The sequence below is a fragment of the Microcebus murinus genome, chromosome 15 (assembly GCF_040939455.1).
Source record: "Microcebus murinus isolate Inina chromosome 15, M.murinus_Inina_mat1.0, whole genome shotgun sequence".
Classification (NCBI taxonomy): domain Eukaryota; kingdom Metazoa; phylum Chordata; class Mammalia; order Primates; family Cheirogaleidae; genus Microcebus; species Microcebus murinus.
In genome coordinates this window covers 54,743,734-54,766,099 of record NC_134118.1, presented here as the reverse complement: position 1 = coordinate 54,766,099, position 22,366 = coordinate 54,743,734, and the positions used below count along the sequence as shown (strand labels likewise).

General features: G+C 34.5%; 1 protein-coding gene across 7 annotated transcripts in view; it reads left to right on the top strand.

Moving 5' to 3' along the window:
- LARP1B (La ribonucleoprotein 1B) overlaps nucleotides 1–18,238 on the top strand; it is a 121,430-nt gene extending 103,192 nt beyond the window's left edge. For 5 of the 7 annotated variants that reach the window (XM_012791079.3, XM_012791076.3, XM_012791078.3 and 2 more), the window contains 5 exons: nucleotides 10,413–10,573; nucleotides 10,986–11,130; nucleotides 14,441–14,550; nucleotides 15,268–15,395; nucleotides 16,967–18,238. In XM_012791079.3, coding sequence (XP_012646533.1) covers nucleotides 10,413–10,573; nucleotides 10,986–11,130; nucleotides 14,441–14,550; nucleotides 15,268–15,395; nucleotides 16,967–17,212 — 790 coding nt within the window. In that variant the 3' untranslated portion in view covers nucleotides 17,213–18,238. Of the gene's footprint in view, nucleotides 1–10,412; nucleotides 10,574–10,985; nucleotides 11,131–14,440; nucleotides 14,551–15,267; nucleotides 15,396–15,882; nucleotides 16,947–16,966 lie in introns of those variants that run through there. The other 2 variants (XM_076010620.1, XR_012923254.1) reach the window with 2 other exon arrangements.
- The last annotated feature ends 4,128 nt before the right edge of the window (nucleotides 18,239–22,366 follow it).

The window sequence follows — 22,366 nt, the reverse complement described above, 5'->3', positions numbered from 1 at the left end:
ATTATATTTTCCAATGTCCTGTCTTTGAGCTCTCTGATTGTTTCTTGTACTTGATCCATTTTGCCACACATATATTCCTGAGTTCCAAGATTTCTATTTGATTTTAAAAAATTATTTCAGTCTCTTTGTTAAACTTCTCTGATAAATTTCTGAATTGCTTTTCTCTATTATCTTGGAGTTAGCTGTGTTTTCTTAGAACTCTTTTGAATTCTTAATCTCAGAGCTCACATAATCATTGTCTTGTTTGGGTCTGTCGCTGGCTTCTTGCTTTATTTGTTTGGAGAGGTCAAAATTCCCAATTTGTTGTTTCCTGTGGATTCATGTATATGGCTTCACACTGAAGGATTAGTTATGTATTTCAGTCTTTGCTGTCTTGGTTGTTTTGGTCCTTCTGGGGTATGTTTGCTTATTGTTTCCAGTTGCCTGTGAGTACCCTTTATATGCCAAATCACTGCCTCCTGTTTGACACTAGATGGCACCATAGGCCCAGATTTGCCTCAGCTCTTGCAAACCCTGGAGCACTGTCCATCCACATGGTGGGGCTTCCCACAGGGCAGCGGTCCCCAACCTTTTTGGCACCAGGGACCAATTTTCATGGAAGATGAATCTTGGTGCTGGATATTTGTTTTTGGTTTTCTCTTGGGGGAAGCCAGATGGCTCCTATTCTGCCATTTTGGTGATGTCACCCATCACAATAAGTTATTTTTAAATTAAGTTATATACCTTTTTTAAAAGATATAATGCTATCGCACACTTAATAGACTATAGTATTGTGTAAATGTAACTTTTATATGCACTAGAAAACCAAAAAATTCATGTGACACATTTTATTGTGGAGATCTGGAAATGAACCTGCAGTATATCCAAGATATGCCTGTGTAATACAGATGTTCGTTGACTCATTAGGCTGTTACATCCTGATAAACCCCACATAAGTTGAAAATATTTTAAGTAAAAAATGATTTAATACACCTAACTGAACATCATAGCTTAGCCTAGCCTACCTTAAATGTGCTCAGAACACTTACATTAATTAGCCTATAGTTGGGCAAAGTCATCTAACACAAAGCCTGTTTTACTATAAAGTGTTGAATATCTCATATAATTTGTTGAATATTGTACTGAAAGTGAAAAACAAAATAGTTGTGGGGTACTAGAAGTACTGAATATACTGAATGCATATTCTTTTCACAATACCATAAAGTCGAAAACCATTAAATCAAACCATTGTAAGGCAGGGACCATCTGTATACATTTTGACTTATCATAGTCTGCTTTCAAATAATATTATACTACTAATAGATAGTATAAGAACCCTACAACATTAAACTTTCATTACTTACCCCCATTCTTTGTGCTATGCTTTGTTATTATTTTTCTTTGGACAGTTATGTATACATATATATGTATGTATATACATGTATATACACACATACACATATAGTTTCAGTAGATGGTTTTTTTTTTTTTTTTTTTTTTTTTTGAGACAGAGTCTCACTTTGTTGCCTAGGCTAGAGTGAGTGCCATGGCGTCAGCCTAGCTTACAGCAACCTCAAACTCCTAGGCTCAAGCAATCCTTCTGCCTCAGCCTCCCGAGTAGCTGGGACTACCGGCATGTGCCACCATGCCCGGCTAATTTTTTCTGTATATATTAGTTGGCCAATTAATTTCTTTCTATTTATAGTAGAGACGGGGTCTTGCTCTTGCTCAGGCTAGTTTCGAACTCCTGACCTTGAGCAATCCGCCCGTCTCGGCCTCCCAGAGAGCTAGGATTACAGGCATGAGCCACCGCGCCCGGCCCAATAGATGGTTTTGTATATTACTTTCTTTCATATACATATCTGTTAAGAACCCATTTTATGCCTTTAAGAATCTGGAAATTATCTTTAGTAGGTTCTTAATATATATATATTATATATATACACACACACATATATATATATTATATATATACACACACATACACACACACTTTTTTTTTTTTTTTTGGAGAGAGGGACTCACTCTGTCACCTAGGCTGGAGTAAAGTGGCATCATCATAGTCCACAGCAACCTCAAACTCCTTGGCTCAAGTGATTTTCCTACCTCAGCCACTTGAGTAGCTGGACCTACAGGCATGCACCATTACGCTCAGCTAATTTTTAAATTTTTTGTAGAGACTGTGTTACCCAGGCTGGTGTTGACTCCTGACCTCTTTTTCATTTTAATCCTTCTTTAATATTTACCTCATCCTGATCTGCTTGAAGAATTTAGAATTCTTACAAAAATTTATGAGACACACAGAAAGAAAATAAAACTCAAGAGATAAAATAAAAGCAATCCTCCTGCCTCAGCCTCCCAAAGTGCTGGGATTACAGTTGTGAACAACCATGCCAGGCCTATATATCTGTTGTTAATACACATACACGTGAAGTATTTATCCTGCTTTAGTTTTCTGATAGTTTTCAATTTATGGGTTTTTAAAATTCAGTTAGGAAAATTTTTGTATCTTATGTCTTCAAAATTTTTCTGACTTTTCTTTTTTCCTGGATTCAAATTACACATGTTAGACCATTTGTTAATACTCATAGCTTTGGCCGGGCGCGGTGGCTCACGCCTGTAATCCTAGCACTCTGGGAGGCCGAGGCGGGCGGATTGCTCGATGTAAGGAGTTCGAAACCAGCCTGAGCAAGAGCAAGACCCCGTCTGTACTATAAATGGAAAGAAATTAATTGGCCAACTAAAAATATATACAAAAATTAGCCGGGCATGGTGGTGCATGCCTGTAGTCCCAGCTACTCAGAAGGCTGAGGCAGAAGGATTGCTTGAGCCCAGGAGATTGAGGTTGCTGTGAGCTAGGCTGACGCCATGGCACTCACTCTAGCCTGGGCAACAAAGTGAGACTCTGTCTCAAAAAAATAAATAAATAAATAAATAAATAAATAAATAAAAAATACTCATAGCTCTGATCTGGTTTTTTTCTACTTTTTTTTATTGATTTCACTTTGAGTCATTTTAATTGATATATATTCAGACTTAGTGATTCTTTCCTCAGCCATGTCCTGTTTGCTAATTAGCATGTCAAAGGAATTATTCATTTCCAACAATTATGTTTTTATAATTTGCGTTGCCATCTGACTTTTTAAATATAGTTTTCATTTTTTCTGCTGAAATTCTCTATCTATTTCTGTATGTTTTTCACCTTTTACATTAGATCCTTCAATATATTAATCAGTTGTTTTAAAGTCTATTCTGTTATGCTAATCACTGGTTATCTGTAAGTCTGGTTCTGTTTTTTATTTTATCTCTTGAGTTTTATTTTCTTTCTGTGTGTCTCATAAATTTTTGTAAGAATTCTAAATTCTTCAAGCAGATCAGGATGAGGTAAATATTAAAGAAGGATTAAAATGAAAAAGAATTATAAAAAAATTAAAATAAAAAATAAATAAAAAAGAATTCTAAATTCTTACTCCTAGACTTAATTTTTTTTGTTTCCATCTTGCCATATCTGAAACTGAGTAAACCAAGCTCTCTTTCCATTATAGTTGCTCCCAGTCTACTGAATGTTGCTAAAGTAAGTCCTGGGCTGATTGGCATTAACATAGATTCATGTTTTCTAATTGTAGTTAGGGCTCCAGTGTTATTTGCAATTCTTTTACTAATCTAAGTATACAATATGCATTTTATCTTCTTTCTTTTTTTTTTTTTTTTTTTTTGAGACACAGTCTCACTTTGTCGCCCAGGCTAGAGCGAGTGCTGTGGCATCAGCCTAGCTCACAGCAACCTCAAACTCCTGGGCTCAAGCAATCCTGCTGCCTCAGCCTCCCGAGTAGCTGGGACTACAGGCATGTGCCACCATGCCCGGCTAATTTTTTTCTATATATATTAGTTGGCCAATTAATTCTTTCTATTTATAGTAGAGACAGGGGTCTCACTCTTGCTCAGGCTGGTTTCGAACTCCTGACCTCGAGCGATCCGCCCACCGGGACCTCTCAGAGTGCTAGGATTACAGGCGTGAGCCACCGCGCCCGGCCCTATCTTATTTCTTTCCTTCTGATTGAGGAATTCTTTACTTCTGCTTTCCTTTATTTCTCACTGCCCCTTCTTTTGAAAACTGTTCCAAATTTCTGGTAGTCGTCGTTTTGCTCTACTTCTTTGCTTGCTTCCAGCTCTCTGTGATCCTATATGTCCATAGAAGTGTATTCATTTGTTGTGAAAACTTATTTAATGCTAGCTAACATTTATTACATGCTTTCAATAAATGTTCCAGGCACCATGCTCAGTATTTTGCATGCTTTATTTAAATGGTTCTCTGTGTCTTCTTCAGATAGTAAGTTCTTCAGTTGGAAGAACCTCTCAGTACCTGATATACTTTGCAGTCAGTAAATGAATGAATAAGTGAACTACCTATTCCATGTAAAGGCAGAGAAATTTATAACTGTAAATGCTGACATTTTTATTTTGTTTTATTTGTATTTTTTATATTTTTAGTAGAGACGAGGTCTCGCTCTTGCTCAGGCTGGTCTCGAATTCCTGAGCTCAAACAATCCACCCCGCCTAGGCTAGGATTATAAGCGTGAGCCACCACACCCAGCCCATGATTACTTTTTTTTTTCTTTTTTTTTTTTTTTTTTTTTTTTTCTGTTTAATTTTTTTTTTTTTTTTTCTTTTTTGAGACAGCATAATCCCTGTTGCCCAAGGTAGATTGCCATGGTATCAGCCTCACTCACAGCAACCTCAAACTCTTGGGCTCAAGGGATCCTTCTGCCTTCACCTCCGGAGTAGCTGGGACTACAGGCATGTGCCACTGTGCCCAGCTAATTTTTTTCCTATATATTCTTAGTTGTCCAGCTAATTTCTTTTTATTTTTTTAGTAGAGACGACGGGGTCTTGCTCTTGCTCAGGCTGGTTTCGACCTCTCGAGCTCAAACAGTCCTCCCACCTTGGCCTCCGAGAGTGCTAGGATTACAGGCATGAGCCACTGTGCCAGGCCAATGCCCACATTTAAAAAGGAAAATATCACAAGTCAGTATCCTAGTTGTATACCTTAAGGAACTAGGGGGAAAAAAGTAAACTAAACCTGGACTTAGCAAATGGAAGGAAATGATGAAAATTAGAGCAAAGACCAACAAAATAGAGAACAGAAAAAAATAGAGAAAATAAAAATAAATTAAAAGTTGATTCTTTGAAAAGATCAACAAAATCTTGATTGACAAAACTTTAGACAAAGAAAAAAGAGAAGATGTAAATAACTAAAATAAGAAATGAAAATGGGGACATTACTATTGACTTTACAGAGATAAAAAGCATAAGAAAACACTGTGAACAATTCTGTGTCAACAAAATAAATAACCCAGAAGAAATTTACAGATTCCTTGAAACATACCTAAACTGATTCTAGAAGAAACAGAAAATCTCAACTGACCAATAACAAATAAATAAATTGAATCAGTAACCAAAAACTTCCCAACAGAGAAAAGTTCTAGACTAAATGGTTTCACCAGTGAATTCTACCACATATTTAAAGAATTTATACCAATCCTTCTCAACTCTTCCAAAAAATTGAAGATGAAGGAACACTTCCTAATGTATTCTGTGAAGCCAACATTACCCTGATACCAAAACTGGATAAAGATATCACAATACAGACCAGTATTTCTTTTTAATATAGATGCACAAGTCCTCAACAAAATATTAGCAAATCAAATTCAATAACATATAAAAAGGATTATTCACCATGACCAAGGGACATTTATCCCAATAACACAAGGATTATTCAACATAAAAAAAATCAATAAATGATACTAATAGAACTAAGGGGAAAAAAACCACATGACCATCTCTATTGACACAGAGAAGGCATGTGACAATATCTAGCACCCTTTCAGAAAACTAGGAAGGGAGGGCAAATGCCTCAAGATGAAAAAAAAAAAGTATTTATGAGAAACCCATGGCTAGCTAACATCATGCTCAATTGTGAAAGATTGAAAGCTTTTTCTGGAAGATGAGGAACAAGATAAGAATGCCTACACTCTCCATGGCTGTTCACCGTTGTACAGGGAAGTTCTAGGAAAAGCTAGTAGATAAGAATAAGAAACAAAAAACATTGGCTTAGAAAGGAAGATGTAAAACTATGTCTATTCACAGATCACATGATCCTATATATAGAAAAATCCCAAAGAGTCCATAAAAATTATTAAAGCTAATAAACGAATTCAGTAAAGTTGCAGAGTATAAAATCACACAAAAATCTATTGTGTTTCTATATACCAGCAGCAAACAATCTAAAAGGAAAATTAACAAAGCAATTACGTTTACATTAACATCTAAAAGAATTAAATATTTAGAAATAAACCTAACCAAGTGTGGAAAGACTTGTATGCTGAAAACTACAAAACACTGGTGAGGAAATTCTCTGGAAGACCTAAATAAATGAAAAGACCTTTTCATTTATTCTTGTATTCATGAAGAGGAAGATATAATATTGTTAATACATCATTTCTATCTGTCTTAGTTCATTTTGGGGTTGCTGTAAAGGAATATTTGAGGCTGGGTAACTTATATGAAAAAGAGGTTTATTTGGCTCATGGTTCTACAGGCTGTATAAGAAACATTATGCCAGCATCTCAGCTTCTAGTGAGGCCTCAGGCTGCTTCCACTAATGGTGGAAGGAAAAAGGGAGCCAGCCTGTGCAGGGATCACATGACAAGAGAGGATAAAAGAGAGGGGAGAGATGCCAGCCTCTTTTTAACAACCAGCTTTCATAGGAATTAATAGAATAAGAAATCACGCACTCTCTCCACCCCTTGGAAGGGGGGGCATTAATCTATTCATGAGGGATCTTCCTCCATGCCCCAAACACCTCCCATTGGGCCCCAACTGCAACACTGGGATCAAATTTCATCATGAGGTTTGGAGAAGCAAACATCCAAACTGTAGTACCACCCAAAGCAATCTATAGGTTCTGCACAAATTTTGTCATTATTCCAACAGCCTTTATTACAGAAATGCAAGAGCCAACCTTCACATTCATATGTAATTGTAAATGGCTTTGAATAGCCAAAACAATTTTAAAAATAAAGTTGGAGGGCTAATACTTTCTGACTTTGAAAATTACTACAAAATTACAGTAATGAAAATAGTATGGCACTGGCATAAGGACAGACATATAGAACAAACAGAAGACAATAGAGGGTCCAGAAGTAAGTTCTCACAAACATGGTCAATTTCTTTTCAACTAGGGTGCCAAGATCATTCAATGGGGAAAGGACCATCTTTTCAACTAATGATGCTGGAAAAACTGTATATCCACATGTAAAAGAATGAAGGTAGACCCTTACCGTATACCATATACAAAAAGTGAATTAAAAACATAAACTTAAGAGCTAAAACTATAAATCTTAGAAGAAAGCATAGGACAGAAAGCATAGGACAATTTCATTACATTGTATTTTGCATCAATTTTGTGGATATGACACCAAAAGCAGAGGAAACAAAAGAAAAAATAGAAAAATGAACTTCATAAAAATTATGAACATCTGTGCATCAAAGGATACTATCAATGGGAAGGACAACCTACTGAATGAGAAAAAATATTGGCAAGTCATATATTTATCTGGCAAGTAATTTAAATCCAGAATATATAAAGAACTCTTACTACTCAACAACAACCATCTTAATTTTAAAATATGCAAAGGACATCAATAAACATTTTTCCAAAGAAGGTATACAAATGACCCATAAAAAGATGGTCAACATAATGGATCATAGAGAAACACAAATTCAGAAAACCCACAATGAGATACCACTTTACATCCACTAGGATGGTGTTATGAACTGAATTGTGTCCCCCCTTCCAAAATTCATATATTGAAGCCCTATCCCCAGATGTGACTGTATTTGGAGAGAGGGCCTTTAAGGAAGTAATAAGGTTAAATGAGATCATACGTGTTAAGTCCTAATGGGATAGGACTTGTGTCTTTATAAGAAGAAAAAGACACCAGAGAGATCTCTCTTTGTGCCTGCACAGAAGACAGGCCATGTGAGGACATAGCAAGAAGGCAGCTGTCTGCAAGTCAGAAAGAGAGGACTTACCTGAAACCAACCCTTTCAACATAACGATCTTGGACTTCTGGCCTCCAGAACTGTGAGGAAATAAATCTCTGTTGTTTAAGCTACACAGTCTGTGCTATCTTGTTAAGGCAGCCTGAGCTGACTAATATAGACATGTATAATAAAAAAAAAAAAAAGAAAATAAATGTGAGGATGTGGAAAAATTGGAGCCCTTGTGTATTGCTGGTGGGAATATAAAATGCTGCAGCTGCTGTGGAAAACAGTTTGGCATTTCCTTAAAATGTTAACACATATTATGGAATTATCATATGACCCAGTTATACTACTTTCTGCTATATATCCAAAAGTTTTGAAAACAGGGACTCAGACAGATAATTGTATGCCCATGATCTTAGCAGCATTATTCATAATAGCCAAAAGGTGGGAACATCAACAAATGACTGGATAAATACAATGTGGTATATACATATATGGAATATAAACATTCAACCATAAAAAGGAATGAAATTTTGATAATCCTATAGCATGGATGGACCTTGAAAATATTGTGGTTACTGAAATAAACTAGACACAGAAGGATAAATATTGTATGGTTCCACTTATATGAAGTACCTAGAACAGCCAAATTCATAGAGATAGAAAGTAGACTAGAAATTACTAGAGGATGTGGGGAAGGGTAAAGGGATAGTTATTGTTTAGTAGGTATAGTTTTTGTTGAGGATGATAAAGTTTGAGTTTAGATAGTGGTGATGGTTATATAATGTTGTGAATGTGTTTAATGCCAATGAATGATACACTTATAAATAATGTTTAAAATGATAAATATTAATATTCTGTTAGGTATGTTTTACCACACTTGTACACACACAAACTCCTAAAAACAATTCACCACTAATTTCCTAAGAAAAGTCTTTAAATGTTGGGGGTAACTGTTAGGCTAATCATGACAAATACAAGGTTTCCAAAATTCTCATTTTTTTCTTAATATCTCAAATTTTATCATTGGAAACAAACACTTAGTTTTTTTCCTTGACATTAAGACTCATTTTGTTCATTTTCAAGGAAACATCTGACAAATAACGAAGTCTGAGTAACCCTTGTTTGTTGGTTGTTCTTCTGAAAGTGATGCAAAATTAAAAATGGTGCTCCATGAAAAAAGCAGCTAGTTTTACCACATGACTTAATCACACAAGTTCTTTGCTTTCAGGCAACCATTGTGCTTTAATATATCACAAAAGTGTGTGCCTCTATCCCATTTAAAAATTTTTTGATAAAAAATATATAACATAAAATTTAGTATCTTAACCATTTTTAAGTGTACAATTCAGTGGTGTTCAGTATATTCACATTGTTATGAAATGGATCTCCAGAACATTTTTATCTTGCAAAACTGAAGCTTCCATTACATTTTGTTACCCACAAAAGACATGTGTTCAAGGATTAAAATTTTATAAAGTTAATTTTTCTGCTTTAATCAAGGGCATTCTTAAGTTGAAACTGGCATATTTTTTTTTATTGCAAGTACATAGCAGCAAAGAATGCAATTACTAGAAAGTAAAGGTTGGTGCCACAGCCTCAATTCACATCAGCAGTTTTACACACCATTGCTTTTGTGCCATCAGTGCAAATGTCAACACAGTGGAAAGGATGAACAGTGTTATAGTATTGTTATGAAAATAGTTTTGACCTTGCAGACTTTCTGAAAGGTTTCTGAGAACCTTCCAAGGGTCCACAGAGCACACTCTGAGAACCACTGAGTTAGATTAACGTTTTAGGAAGATCACTTTTATGGCAGGATAGAGGAGGGAGACTGGAAAAATAGGGATACCAGTAATTCAAGTGAAAGGAGATGAAGGCCTAAATTTGAATAATGGAATGCAGGTGAAAAGGAAAAGATTTAAGAGATATTTCAAAAGTTAGAATGATGGTATATTTTTGAGATAATGAAATTGTTGCCTTCTTGACTGATTTTATCCCTCATATCTATGTATTCAGTTTAAATCATTAACCTAAATTAATCAAGTAAAAAAATTCCCCAGTACCATAATAACTAATTTAAATTAATAGTGGATCTGGAAGAGGAATGAGCTATTTAGTTATCTGCTTCTACTTACTGTTTTAGTTTGAGAATTTGTGACCGTTTTTTTTTTAATCAACTTCTGAATTTATGTAAGCTGTATGTTGAACATCAATAGCACTTTATATGTAGATTTGTGTGTCATTAGTTTAAGAGAGTTTTAGAGGCTACTGTCTTTTCCTCTGTTCAGACTCCCAGTAATGAAAAAAAAAAGTACAAATTGGTTTAAACACTTGGTTCTTGATATTTCAGTTTGAAGGCTTTTTTCCTCCTCCTCAAACAGCAGTTCGAATGCTTCACCTTCAGAAGGTGCGCCACTAGTAGGAAGTTACGGATGTACTCCTCATTCATTCCCAAAGTTCCAGCATCCTTCTCACGAACTTTTAAAGGAAAATGGCTTTACCCAACAAGTGTACCACAAGTATCGTCGAAGATGCCTAAGTGGTAAGATGCTTGTCCTTTATCCAGCTATATTTAAAATGAAAATATAATTCTAATAAATTCAAATTGTGTCATTTAATATCAGGTTCAGATTTTATTTTTTAGACTTATAAATAATTACCTTAAGTAAATGTGCTTATATGTATATTTTTATTCATATATTTTAAAGCTTATCTACATTAGCAAATAAAATTTAGTATATTCTTCTTGGTACTATTGACAGACGTTTATAATTTAAGCATTGAGTCAGAAAATGTATTAACATTTGTCCTGTACTTAGAAGAAACCCAAAAACATTTTGAGGATTCATATGTTTGATCTTTCTTCATTTTAAGTTATATAAAATTTATCTGTTTTCTTAACTTTAAAAAGTATATTCAATAAAACAATGTTTCATTATTTTAACTTTTTCCAGAGAGAAAACGCTTGGGAATCGGTCAGTCCCAGGAAATGAATACCCTCTTTCGTTTCTGGTCCTTTTTCCTCAGAGATCACTTCAATAAAAAAATGTATGAGGAATTTAGACAACTTGCTTGGGAAGATGCAAAAGAAAATTACAGGTCAAATATTTTCTAACATTTGTACACTTGGAGGGAGTTTTAAAAAATAATTTAAAGAAGTAGTACTGAAATAGCCCAAATTTGAACTGTGAAAGTAGCACAACATTACTGGAGAGGGGAGGGCTGTATTAGTTTTCTATTGCTGCATAGCACATTGCCCCCAAACTCACAGTTTAAAACAACAAACATTTATTAGTTCACAGTTTCTAAGTATTGAGACTCCAGGAACCGCTTAGCTGGGTCATTCTGGGTGAAGGTCTCTTATGAGGTTGCAATCAAGGTGTTGGATGGGGTCAATGAAGAGTTGACCTAGGCTAAAGGATCTCATTCACATGGCTATTGGCAGAAGGCTTTGGTTCCTCACCACGCTGGCCTTCCCGTAGGGCACTTTACAACATGGCTTTACCTTAAGTGACTAATTTAAGGAAGAAGGAGAACTTCCAAGATGGAAGGCTCAGTGTCTTGTATAACCTATACCTGGAAGTGGCATACCATTATTAGGTCTGCCATATTGGATTGTCTGTACAGACCAGCCCCTGTAAAATGTAGGAGAAAACTACTCAAAGTTGTGAAACCAAAAGATGGGGTCATTAGGAGCCATCTTAGAGGGCTGGCACAAGGGGCTGAATCAAAGTATAAGATTTTTCTCTCCTGTACTCCCACTGTTACAGAGTTCCTCTGCATGTGCATATGCATACCCAAATTGATAAATGTTTAGAGCCAAACTAGTCATTAAGATGCTTTGAGAAAAAAAAAGCAAGACTTCTGATGATATTCTGCTTGACTCACCTGTCTAATATCATCTTTTCCCACTAGTCCTCTAGTATTCTAGGCAACAATGATACTGAACTACATGTTCTGTGAAACAACCAAGTTCTGTAGTTTTTTGGACTCTGTGCATATTCTTACCTTTGCTTCTTCTTTTCTTCTTCCTCCCTCTGTTTTGCTAACTTCTGTTCTTTTTGTCCCAGCTTAGGCCTTGCTTCCTGCAGAAACATTAAGGGGAAGTCTTGAGAGTGTCTCTGGGGCTGAGTGAGGCCAGACCAAGAGGGTGAAAAGGAACACAAAGTGGACCTATACAGGCTATGTGTTCATGAGGAAAGGGAGAAAGGAAGAAGAGATAGAAAGAAAGGAAAAAAGATAATTGTCCATTCAATAATATTACCAAGTTCTGAAAATGGATCCCACTTATAAATCTCAAATAAGAATATATTATTAATCAGATATTGTGATCTTTGTGAAGAATACAAAGTGCCGCAAATAATTTTTTCTGATAAAAAATAAAATTTATATTTGTACTGACTTATATGAAAACAAAGCCAGCCGGGCGCGGTGGCTCACGCCTGTAATCCTAGCTCTCTGGGAGGCTGAGGCGGGTGGATTGCTCGAGGTCGGGAGTTCGAAACCAGCCTGAGCAAGAGCGAGACCCCGTCTCTACTATAAATAGAAAGAAACTAATTGGCCAACTAATATATATAAAAAAAATTAGCCGGGCATGGTGGCGAATGCCTGTAGTCCCAGCTACTTGGGAGGCTGAGGCAGTAGGATCGCTTGAGCCCAGGAGTTTGAGGTTGCTGTGAGCTAGGCTGACGCCATGGCACTCACTCTAGCCTAGGCAACAAAGCGAGACTCTGTCTCAAAAAAAAAAAAAACAAAGCCTATTTAATTTTGATCTAGACCAGGACCAGCAGTTACATGGCATGAATACCTCTATATCTTTCTCCTCTGTCCATTACTGACATCTCTAATCAATCTCAGTACTGTTTTATGTTCTTTCTTACCATACTTTTTGGATTTATACTCTCTCTTATCATTGCTTTAATAGCTACTGCGAATTTACCAGGGTTGGCACAAAAGACAAAATTTGCCATTCCTATCTTGTGGATGCCACTGTATACTAGCCTAGGAGACAGCAAGCTATGTGGATGCAACTGTATACTAGCCCAGGAGACAGCAAGACCCTGTCACAAAAACAAAACAACAACAACAAAACACACCAAAAAACTAAAAACTTCTTTCTCCAGAAAGAAAGAGAGAGAAGGAAAGGAGACCCCTAGACCTCACCCTTCAAAGATTCTGATTACAGTGGTTTGGAACAGACTGGGCATGGGTATTTTTAAAAATCTCCCCGGATGATTCTAGTATGTGGTCAAGGTTGATAACCACTCATACCAGTATAGTATGATCCCAGAATAGGAGTGTGAAGTTTGTTATTCTGAGCTGTTGTTCCTTTAGTCCTTATTGTCCTTAGCCTTCAGTCTTAAAAGCTCAACTAATAGCATCACTTAAAGCTACTCTGGAGCAAGGGGCTCAGGTTAGAGTGTAGATGTGTAGTTGGCAATTCTATATTTCCCTTGGTGGCTTGCCAAGAAATCTGTTTATTTGGGACAAACCATCACTCTCTATCTTGTAAATAAGCTGATTACAAAAGAGAAAGAGACATACACACCTTGCTTCCTGTGAATAACTGCCAATCAAAGAAGTAACCTTTACTCCACTGAGGCAGCCAGAATAATTTAGGATTCTGAGGAGTCTTTTCATTGTGGCATCTAGTTGAGTCAGCTAGACATGGTACTTCTACTGCTATCTTAGTGACCTTGTCTACTCTCATTCTTATCACCTTTTGTTGAAGGTTGAGCCCATATAGTTTGCTGATGCACTGTCCAGAGCTTGTTCCAGCCTCTCTAGTTATAGGAAGAAACAAGGAAATTTGTTTTATGATTTATGTAGTGATTATAGATTTTTTAGCAATATATTTGCTATTATACTTTTCAACTAAAACAGGGAGACTCTCTTAGGAGCCATTTAATTAGGTTTATACCATTATAATTGAATGGGTCAACCATACCTAGGGTCCAGGGCATAAGAGGATGGTCTTTATCTTTCTAGAGTGAAGATTATGTCTAGGAGTATCTAATACCATGTACAAACACACCACTATAAATTTTGGTTTGGAAAAAATCTAAAACATTTCCAATTTTTCACTAAGTCTTTTGACCAGTTCTTCAGAGATACCAGGGAGAGATACTCTGTCCATCTACAGAAGCTCTGTTCCAATTGTCTGTGTCCCTTGGGCAGCCTCTCATTCTGCAAGTTCCCAGTACACCTTCATGATGTGCTATAGCTAAGTCAACAAACATAGTGAAGTGCCAGCTGTGAATCACTAACTACTAACTCAGTTAAAAATCTGTGTGCTGAGTTTTTTGGTTAGGATCATCTGTGCCATATTTGCTTGTAGCAATGCTACTAACTATATTTATATTCTTATAACAAAAATTTTATTATATATCTTTTATTTTCTTTTCTATAGGTATGGGTTAGAATGTCTGTTCAGGTTTTATAGTTATGGACTGGAAAAAAAATTCAGACAAGAAATTTTTAAAGATTTCCAAGAAGAAACCAAAAAAGACTATGAATCTGGTAAATAAACAACAACAAAAAACTTATTCTACTTGGAAATTATAAACCTGAGTCTGTCAATAAGTAGAGAGGGAGTTCATAGTTGTTTTCTTCAGGACAAACCTTAATTTAAGAACTTCATGCCACTATTATGGTTCTTGATAAAGTATGGAGCACCATTTAGTAAGAAAGTCCTTTCTGTGAGGTATTAGAAAATAACTACTCTCCAGTATTTCCTTTATGGAGGTGTATTTTGTCATTATTCCCTTGACAAACATGGTTATTCACTGATGTTCTGTTACATGAAAATTCTGTGTATATCAGCAGTTATGCTTGGAAAGGCAGAATAGCACAGTGGTTAAGAGTACAGGGCCAGATGCCTAGGCTGAATCGTATTTCATTACTTAATAGCTACATGACCTTGGGTAAATTATTTAACCTTGCTAGACTCAGTTTTCTCATCTGTCATATACATAAGAGCATACCTATCTTTTGGGTTGTATATGGCCCAAATTCATTTGATATGTAATAAGGCATTTAATACCTGTTACATAACAAATGTTCAATAAATGTTATAATAGCTGCCGTTATTGTTAATTTATTACATGTCTTATTCTCAAGGTCTACATTAAGTATATATTGGAAGATAAATGGCTTATTGCTGGTAGGACAATGTTTAATATAAATCATTTTTTAAATTCTATGTAATTTACAGTATATGTTCTTCTTTATTATTAGGTCAGCTATATGGACTAGAAAAGTTTTGGGCTTATTTGAAATATTCTCAATCTAAAAGACAGTCTATTGATCCGAAACTTCAAGAATACCTCTGTAGTTTTAAGAGGTTAGAAGACTTCCGTGTTGATGTAAGTTTTAAGTCCCTTTCTCTATTTTATTACTCATATATTCTAATCTTTTATCAGTGACTTTCTTAAGTTTAATTTTACAATTTTTATCTCTTAACTTTTTATTTTGAAAATTGAACTTTTCACTTTTGAAATAAAACTTGAAACAGGTACAAAAATGGTTCAGAGAATTCCCATATATTCTTCTGTTCATTCAGATTTCTCAAATGTTAACATCTTATATAACCACAGTGCAATTGTCAGTTCACTTTGATTTTGATATACCCCTATAATTTAACATTTTATAGATTTAGTAACTTTTATACGGATATGCTACTAATTTCTCACTAACAGTGTGAAAACTTTTCACTTTTTAGTGCTTTTTTAAAATCCATATAATTTCTGTAACATGTGCTGGTAGGGATTTACTGTTCCTGCATAATAAAATTAAGGTGAGAATGCTATATGCAGGCAAGAGAGTAGGATTTAATCAATTTGATTTCAATAGGAAAAGGAAAGCATTAATAAAAAGAATAAGATGGACTTAAGAAGATAAAGGAAAAGGAGAAAGAAGAGAAGCAAAAGAAATAAGAAGAAAAATGAAAAAGTTGAAAAGAGACATAAAGGAAGGCTGCATCTATCTCTGCTTAGTGTTGTAAATTGTCTTATAGTTTTGTGTAAATGGAGTTGATCCCTCAGGGATGAAAATAATAGAAGATCCTGTGTCTCTGAAATTAAGAGCTGTTTTTCTAGAGTGGCCTGACCAGTTCTGTCACAAAGATGTTCCTGCACTGTAATCATAACTCTTGCCTATCTGAAGCTAAGAATACAGAGCTTCTCTTTTAAGTACGGTGGATGGTTGGAGAAAGAGGTTACTGTCTTATCTTACCTCCAAATAAAAATATTAGTCCAGTGGTGTACAGTTCTGGGCTTATAAATCTATAACTGGAAAGACCCCAAAGCTGACTTTTTCTGAATGCAAGATACTGTTCACTCTCTGCCCCCTTTCTGCTTGCAGTCTGAGGGGATTTGGGAACTTTATGGGTACTTATGTTTGAAGATATTTAAATTTAGTACCATCAGTAATACTCTCAGTCTCTTTATCATGGGCATCCTAGATAAACCTTCAAACTTGCTGAAGGTTATTTGACTTGGCATCTGTTTTTTCTCCCTACAGCTTTTATTCATCTGTTATTTAAACATTCCCCTCATAAGCAAGCCTAGGATAGGAGTTCAGGGTTGAGAAAGGGACATAGCTGAATAACGGAGGAAAATGGCCTTGCTGAAGTATTTTCTTGGAGGCAGGGAACCCAGCCTTATGCTTATGCCCTATCATGTAGCTCAGGCCGGAAAATATGGGAGAAGCTGAATAAATATATAATGAGTGAAAGAATGAGCAAAATACTAGTAGGTTGATTTAGGTAGGAAATTTAAGTTTAATTCCTTAAGGTACTATTAAGTTTTTGTTATACCGATAAAATCTACTGAACTGCCAACATAATTTCCCTCTGTGTTGGAAAAGTCTGGCCTTAGATTTTGAGGGGAGGAAAACCAGTAAAATTGTCAACTATGTTGTCTTTCATGATTTGCAGCCCCCTATTAGTGAGGAATTTGGAAGAAAAAGACATTCATCTACTTCTGGTGAGGAGAGTAATCGTCATAGACTTCCATCTAATTCCTCTACAAAACCACCAAATGCTGCTAAGCCTACATCTGCCAGTCAGCTTCAGGTCCCAATAAACTCTCCCAGAAGGAATACTTCCCAGGAGTCCAGTGACAATTCACACCAGAACAGTGCTGCCTCCATCTCAACAAATTGTGAAATGCCTGAGAAATAGACTCTTAACAAAAGTTGTTTGTCCTTGAAATCAACATTTACGTCAGTATTTATTTGGGAAAAATCTTCTGATGTTTAATTGTGATAATCAGAAAAAAGAAAAAGGAAGAAAAGTGGTAGCATTTTTTCTAGCAAGATAAGTTCCAAAAAGGTTTTCCCTGATTTCACAAACAAGGATAGTTTTGGTGACCTTTTATAGAGATCCTCTAGTAATGTATTTTGGTCTCCAATTTCTTTTTCAAAGCCATTGTTTACAAGAACAGCATTCCTTAAATATATTACAAAACAATATAAGGAATGCCTATCAGTAGCTCATACTTCTTAAAGAAGATATAGTATGTTGTATTCATCTCTTCTGTAGAGCTATCTTAAAGAATCCAATTACCCCACTATCAATTCGTATTTGAACTTACTAAAAACAAAGGAAGATTACGTATATATATTTTAAATTTAAAAAATATGAAATGATACATTTACTTTTTCTTGTAGACATATAGTTTAAAGGAATTTTTTTTTTTTTTTTTTTTACAAAAGTAGAACTGTATAACAAGATTGTAATTACATTGAAGTATACGCACTTTTGATGTTAGGTTTTACTTTTTTTTCCCCCTCAAGTCATACCTCACAATTTCCACAGTTGTTATGTTGGTGTGGAATTTTCTGAATTGGAATAAGCTTGTTACATATTAGGAGAGATTTACTTTTGTGATTTTATATAAACTTGCACAAGTAATTAAAAACTACATTGGGATTGGTTGGAATATTGCCCTCAATAAATCTTGCACTGTTTTGAATGCATCTGCTGTTTGTACATCTTCAAGTAGGTATGTCACAAGCAGTTAGATTATCTTCAATTTAAAAGGACTACTTAGGTTTTCTTTTTTGTTCTTTTAATTTTGTTTATGCTCAGTGTTTTCAAGAGTTACAGCAAATTGATTTCTAATTTTTATTGCTATTACAACATTGATGTAAATGATAGTTTCAGTTTTTGTGGTATTTAAAAAAAATAAAGCACTTATTCTGAATTATTTGAATTGATTTTTAATTATTTTTATTTAGAATATAATTGAAAAGCTGTAATATTCGAATTCTGCTAATAGAAGACCAATATATTTTGTGAAGTTTCAGTTATAAACTTATATCCATTTTTATTGAGCACAACATGATTTACAAATATTTTCTTTTATTGGCAGAAGCAGCTAGTTTCAGTACACTAAATTAATTCATTATTTTCTTTTTGAGTAGACTGGATGTTTTATTCTTATAAATGACAATACTGAAATATATATAATCTTTGGATAAATGGGCTATTCATTAGGAAATAGATATTCATTAAGTTATTTCTCATGCATAAATAATAATCTGTAATTTTATAGTATTTAATATTTTGGGGGTCATTTTGATGCTTTAAATTTAGGAAATAGTCAAATTTGAATATTCTGAAAATAAATTTTACTTAGAGATGTTGTGAAGAGGTTGCAAAACAAGCAATGGGTTAGAATAATAAATCTTTTAGTGTTTTCTTAAGTGAGTCTATAGTTCTGACTTTTTGGTGAGAAGTTTCCAAACAATGCTTATTAGTTTTAAGTGGTCTCTTGAAATGATCTAAAATTTCTTCTCAATATCCTTTTTTGTGCTGAAACCTGTATTTAACATAAGATACTTCTCAATTAAATATGCAAGTATAAATTTGATTGGAAAATTATATATTTTAAGTGAAAATACAGTAATTGAGTTTTGTGATATGTATTAATTAGTAATTGTATCATATTTTTATTATAAAAGTAATACATGTACATTGGGAAATTTAGAAAAGCACAAAAGAAAATAAAGTACTGTTTTAAAAAAGAAAACAAAATTGGTATCCTGCTATGCATTTAGTGTTATAACCTGCTTTTTTTTCACTTAATAGAGTTGAACATTTTCTACTGTCATTAATATTTCTGTATCAGGACTTTTGCTAGTTACATAGGAATACAGCATGTGGATGCACCGTAGTTTATTTAGCTAATGGCCTACTGCTGAACTTTAGCTGTGGCCAGGTTTTGGCTGTTACTAACAACAATTCAATTAATAGTATTCTTACTGATAACTCTTTGTGTATAAACTAGTAGTTATTGCCTAGAGTAAGTTCCTAGAAGTTGTAATTCTAAGTAAAAGATACCCCATTTAAAGCCCTTTAGGAATATTGCACAGTTTATACTTTCACCAACAGCGTCTGCTTCCCTACATCCTTATAAATACCAATTACAATGAATCTTTCTCTTTGTTAGACTGAGAAGGAAAAGATATTATTTTAATCTCATTATTAAGTATCATCATTTTAATCAGGTCACTAATGAGTGATAATTTGTTATTTTTTTATCTGTATTATTTGTAGATTGCTTGATCATATCCTTTATGTTTTCCTTTTAAAGTGATTATCTCTTTCTGATTAATTTATAAAGCTTTTTTTAACTTATCAAGAATATTAATCCATTGCCTTCTAATTTTGTTTATGTATATTTGACATGGGATGTACATTGTTTGGTAAAATTTTTAAAAATTATGCCCCTTAAGGAAATTCCAAATGTAAAGTTCAAACATATAAAAGCATTGTTATTTAATGAAAAGAAAAACATCATTGACTATGAATCTAGATGACCTTGCCCCAAATTTATGTAAGTGCCTGGAGAGCTTAGATGCTTCCTTCCTTATGATTTTGCATAATTTTCAATTTTATTAAATAAAAAAGGTAACATTTAAAATGTTTAAATTCCAAATCTTTCTGCTAAGGGAGTAGTTGAAGCCATCTTTGAAATTCTTTATTCTAAAAGGAATTAAAAAAATAAAATAATAAAAGGAATTAGAGAGTTATGTTTTAAAATAAACATCATTTTTGTTTTAAAATAGATTTTTATTTTTTATTCTTTGGAGATGAGATCTCACCATGTTGCCCAGGCTGACCTCTAACTCCTGGGCTCAAGCGATCCTCCCGTTTCATCTTCCAAAGTAGCCGCGATTATAGGCACGTGCCTATTTTTTAAACTTGTTATGCCAGTTTGGGACTCCACTCTGACATTCTCTCATGCTTCTTGCCATTTTACTAAGTTGTTATTACCCCTTTCCTTTGTGTGTTCAATCTTTTCCTTCAACTAATTTCTTGGCTTTTATGAAATTGCTTATTATTATTTTTTTGTCTTGCATAGGAGACTGATCCAATAAAATACACCTAATTATATGTCCACTAGATGGCAGAATGGAATAAGTCAGATCTGTAGACTTGACAGGCGAGGGGCGGGGGAGAGCCAGAGAGTGAGAGAGAACTCTTACTCCATCTTGTGGTGATATATAATTATATCCATTACTCTGCATTCCTAATGTCTCACAGCTCATGATTACCTTGTTAGGAATTGCCCTAGTTATTAGTAAATCTGCATTAGTTATTTGATTATTAGTAAATACAATAACAGCATCAAGATTTGTGTATGGTTAAAATGAAAATACTATTCTTTAGTATTTGTCCTTTCACTTAAAAGTTTGAAGTACTTCATTAGCATTTTTATTAACTCTTGAAATGTAAACAAGGCAAGCAAATTGTAAGATATATCTCTTTATACATCTGGCTAACCTAAGCTTTATAGTTAAATCACATAGCAAGTTAATGAATGATCCTGCCTAAAACATGAAAAACTTAAAACTAAATGCTCTTATAACTAGAACGAAGTGTTATCACATAGCTAGTTGAATGGTTGAACTAGGATTTGAACTCAAGTAGTCTGGCTCCAGAGCCCAAGCTCTTCATCTTAACCAGATTGTTGTTTAACAGCCTGAAATACCAGAAGATATGAACACTGACTCTACAACTCAACTACAATGAGTCTTAAGTATCATAAATCAAGATTAGATTCTTGTGTTTAAGACTAAATTTTTTTGTATAATAAGCATCTTCTGCAGTTACGAATGGTCTAGTAGACTATTTAAACACATACATTAAGTGCTATAAGGTAAATCCTCATTTGGGGGAAAATCATCATTAGGGAACAACATTATTCATCTGTTTAAATAGTTTCCCAGAACTTGATAAGGTAAAAATATAAACTAAACTGAGAATTTTATTCAGAATCCACTTAGAAACTTTGCATTAGTTTGTTTAGAGTTATTAACGACAACTGAAGATACTGGACTACCCAGAAATAATGATATTCTAGTCTTTAAAAGGCTTAAAGGAAATATATTACACAAGGTTAATTAACAGGAATCACCTCTGGCTTTATACTCTTTGCCAATTTTCTCAATTCTTTATAATCAGCCTGCTTTTGCTGGCCAATCAAGAAATGATTTGGTTAGTAGAATGGTTTCTAACAATATACTGCACATATTAGCTTCAGTAAATTCCTAACAACCAGTATGTGCTGCCGTTTTGTTTTTGTTTTTTCCAAATAGTATTCTAATTCTACAAAACTGAGTACCTTTCTCAGGGTGTTTTAAGATGCATTAGAATTTGTTTTATTTATTTTTTTAGAGACAAGGTCTTGCTCTGTCACCTACGCTGGAGTACAGTGGCTCAATCATAGCTCACTGCGGCCTCAAACTCCTGGGCTCAAGTGATCCTCCCACCTCGGCCTCCTAAAGTGCTGGGATTATATAGACATGAGCCACAGCACCCAGGCTTGCATTAGATTTTAATTAGAATGCAAACATTATCATAGTACTATAGTGTTTAATGTTAAAATTTTCTGGTTTCCAGTTAAATGCCTTCAAGTATAATCTAAGGTGAAACTTATAATGTGTCAAAGGATGGACTTTGGAGGAGGAGGGTCTGTGAGACCCAAAGTGTAGTATTGCCTATAGTTTCTTTTGGGAGAGAATCAATAGCTTTGGTCAGATTCCTGCAGGGATTTAAGATTCCAAATAAGTTTAATAACTGCTACTCTAGAGACAAATTAGCTTATTTGTTAGAAACATGAACTGAATTCTGGCTCCTCTCACTGAGTTACAGGCCTTTTTCTATAAAATTGCACTTACCCTGTAGTGCTGTGAAGAATAAATGTAAAGCATTGAGCATAGTGCCTGGTGTACAGTAAACACGCAGTAAACCTTAGCTATTATTAGGACTAAGCATTGGACAAGACATCTCCAGGTATTAAAAAGTATCTTCTCCAGGAGGCTATGA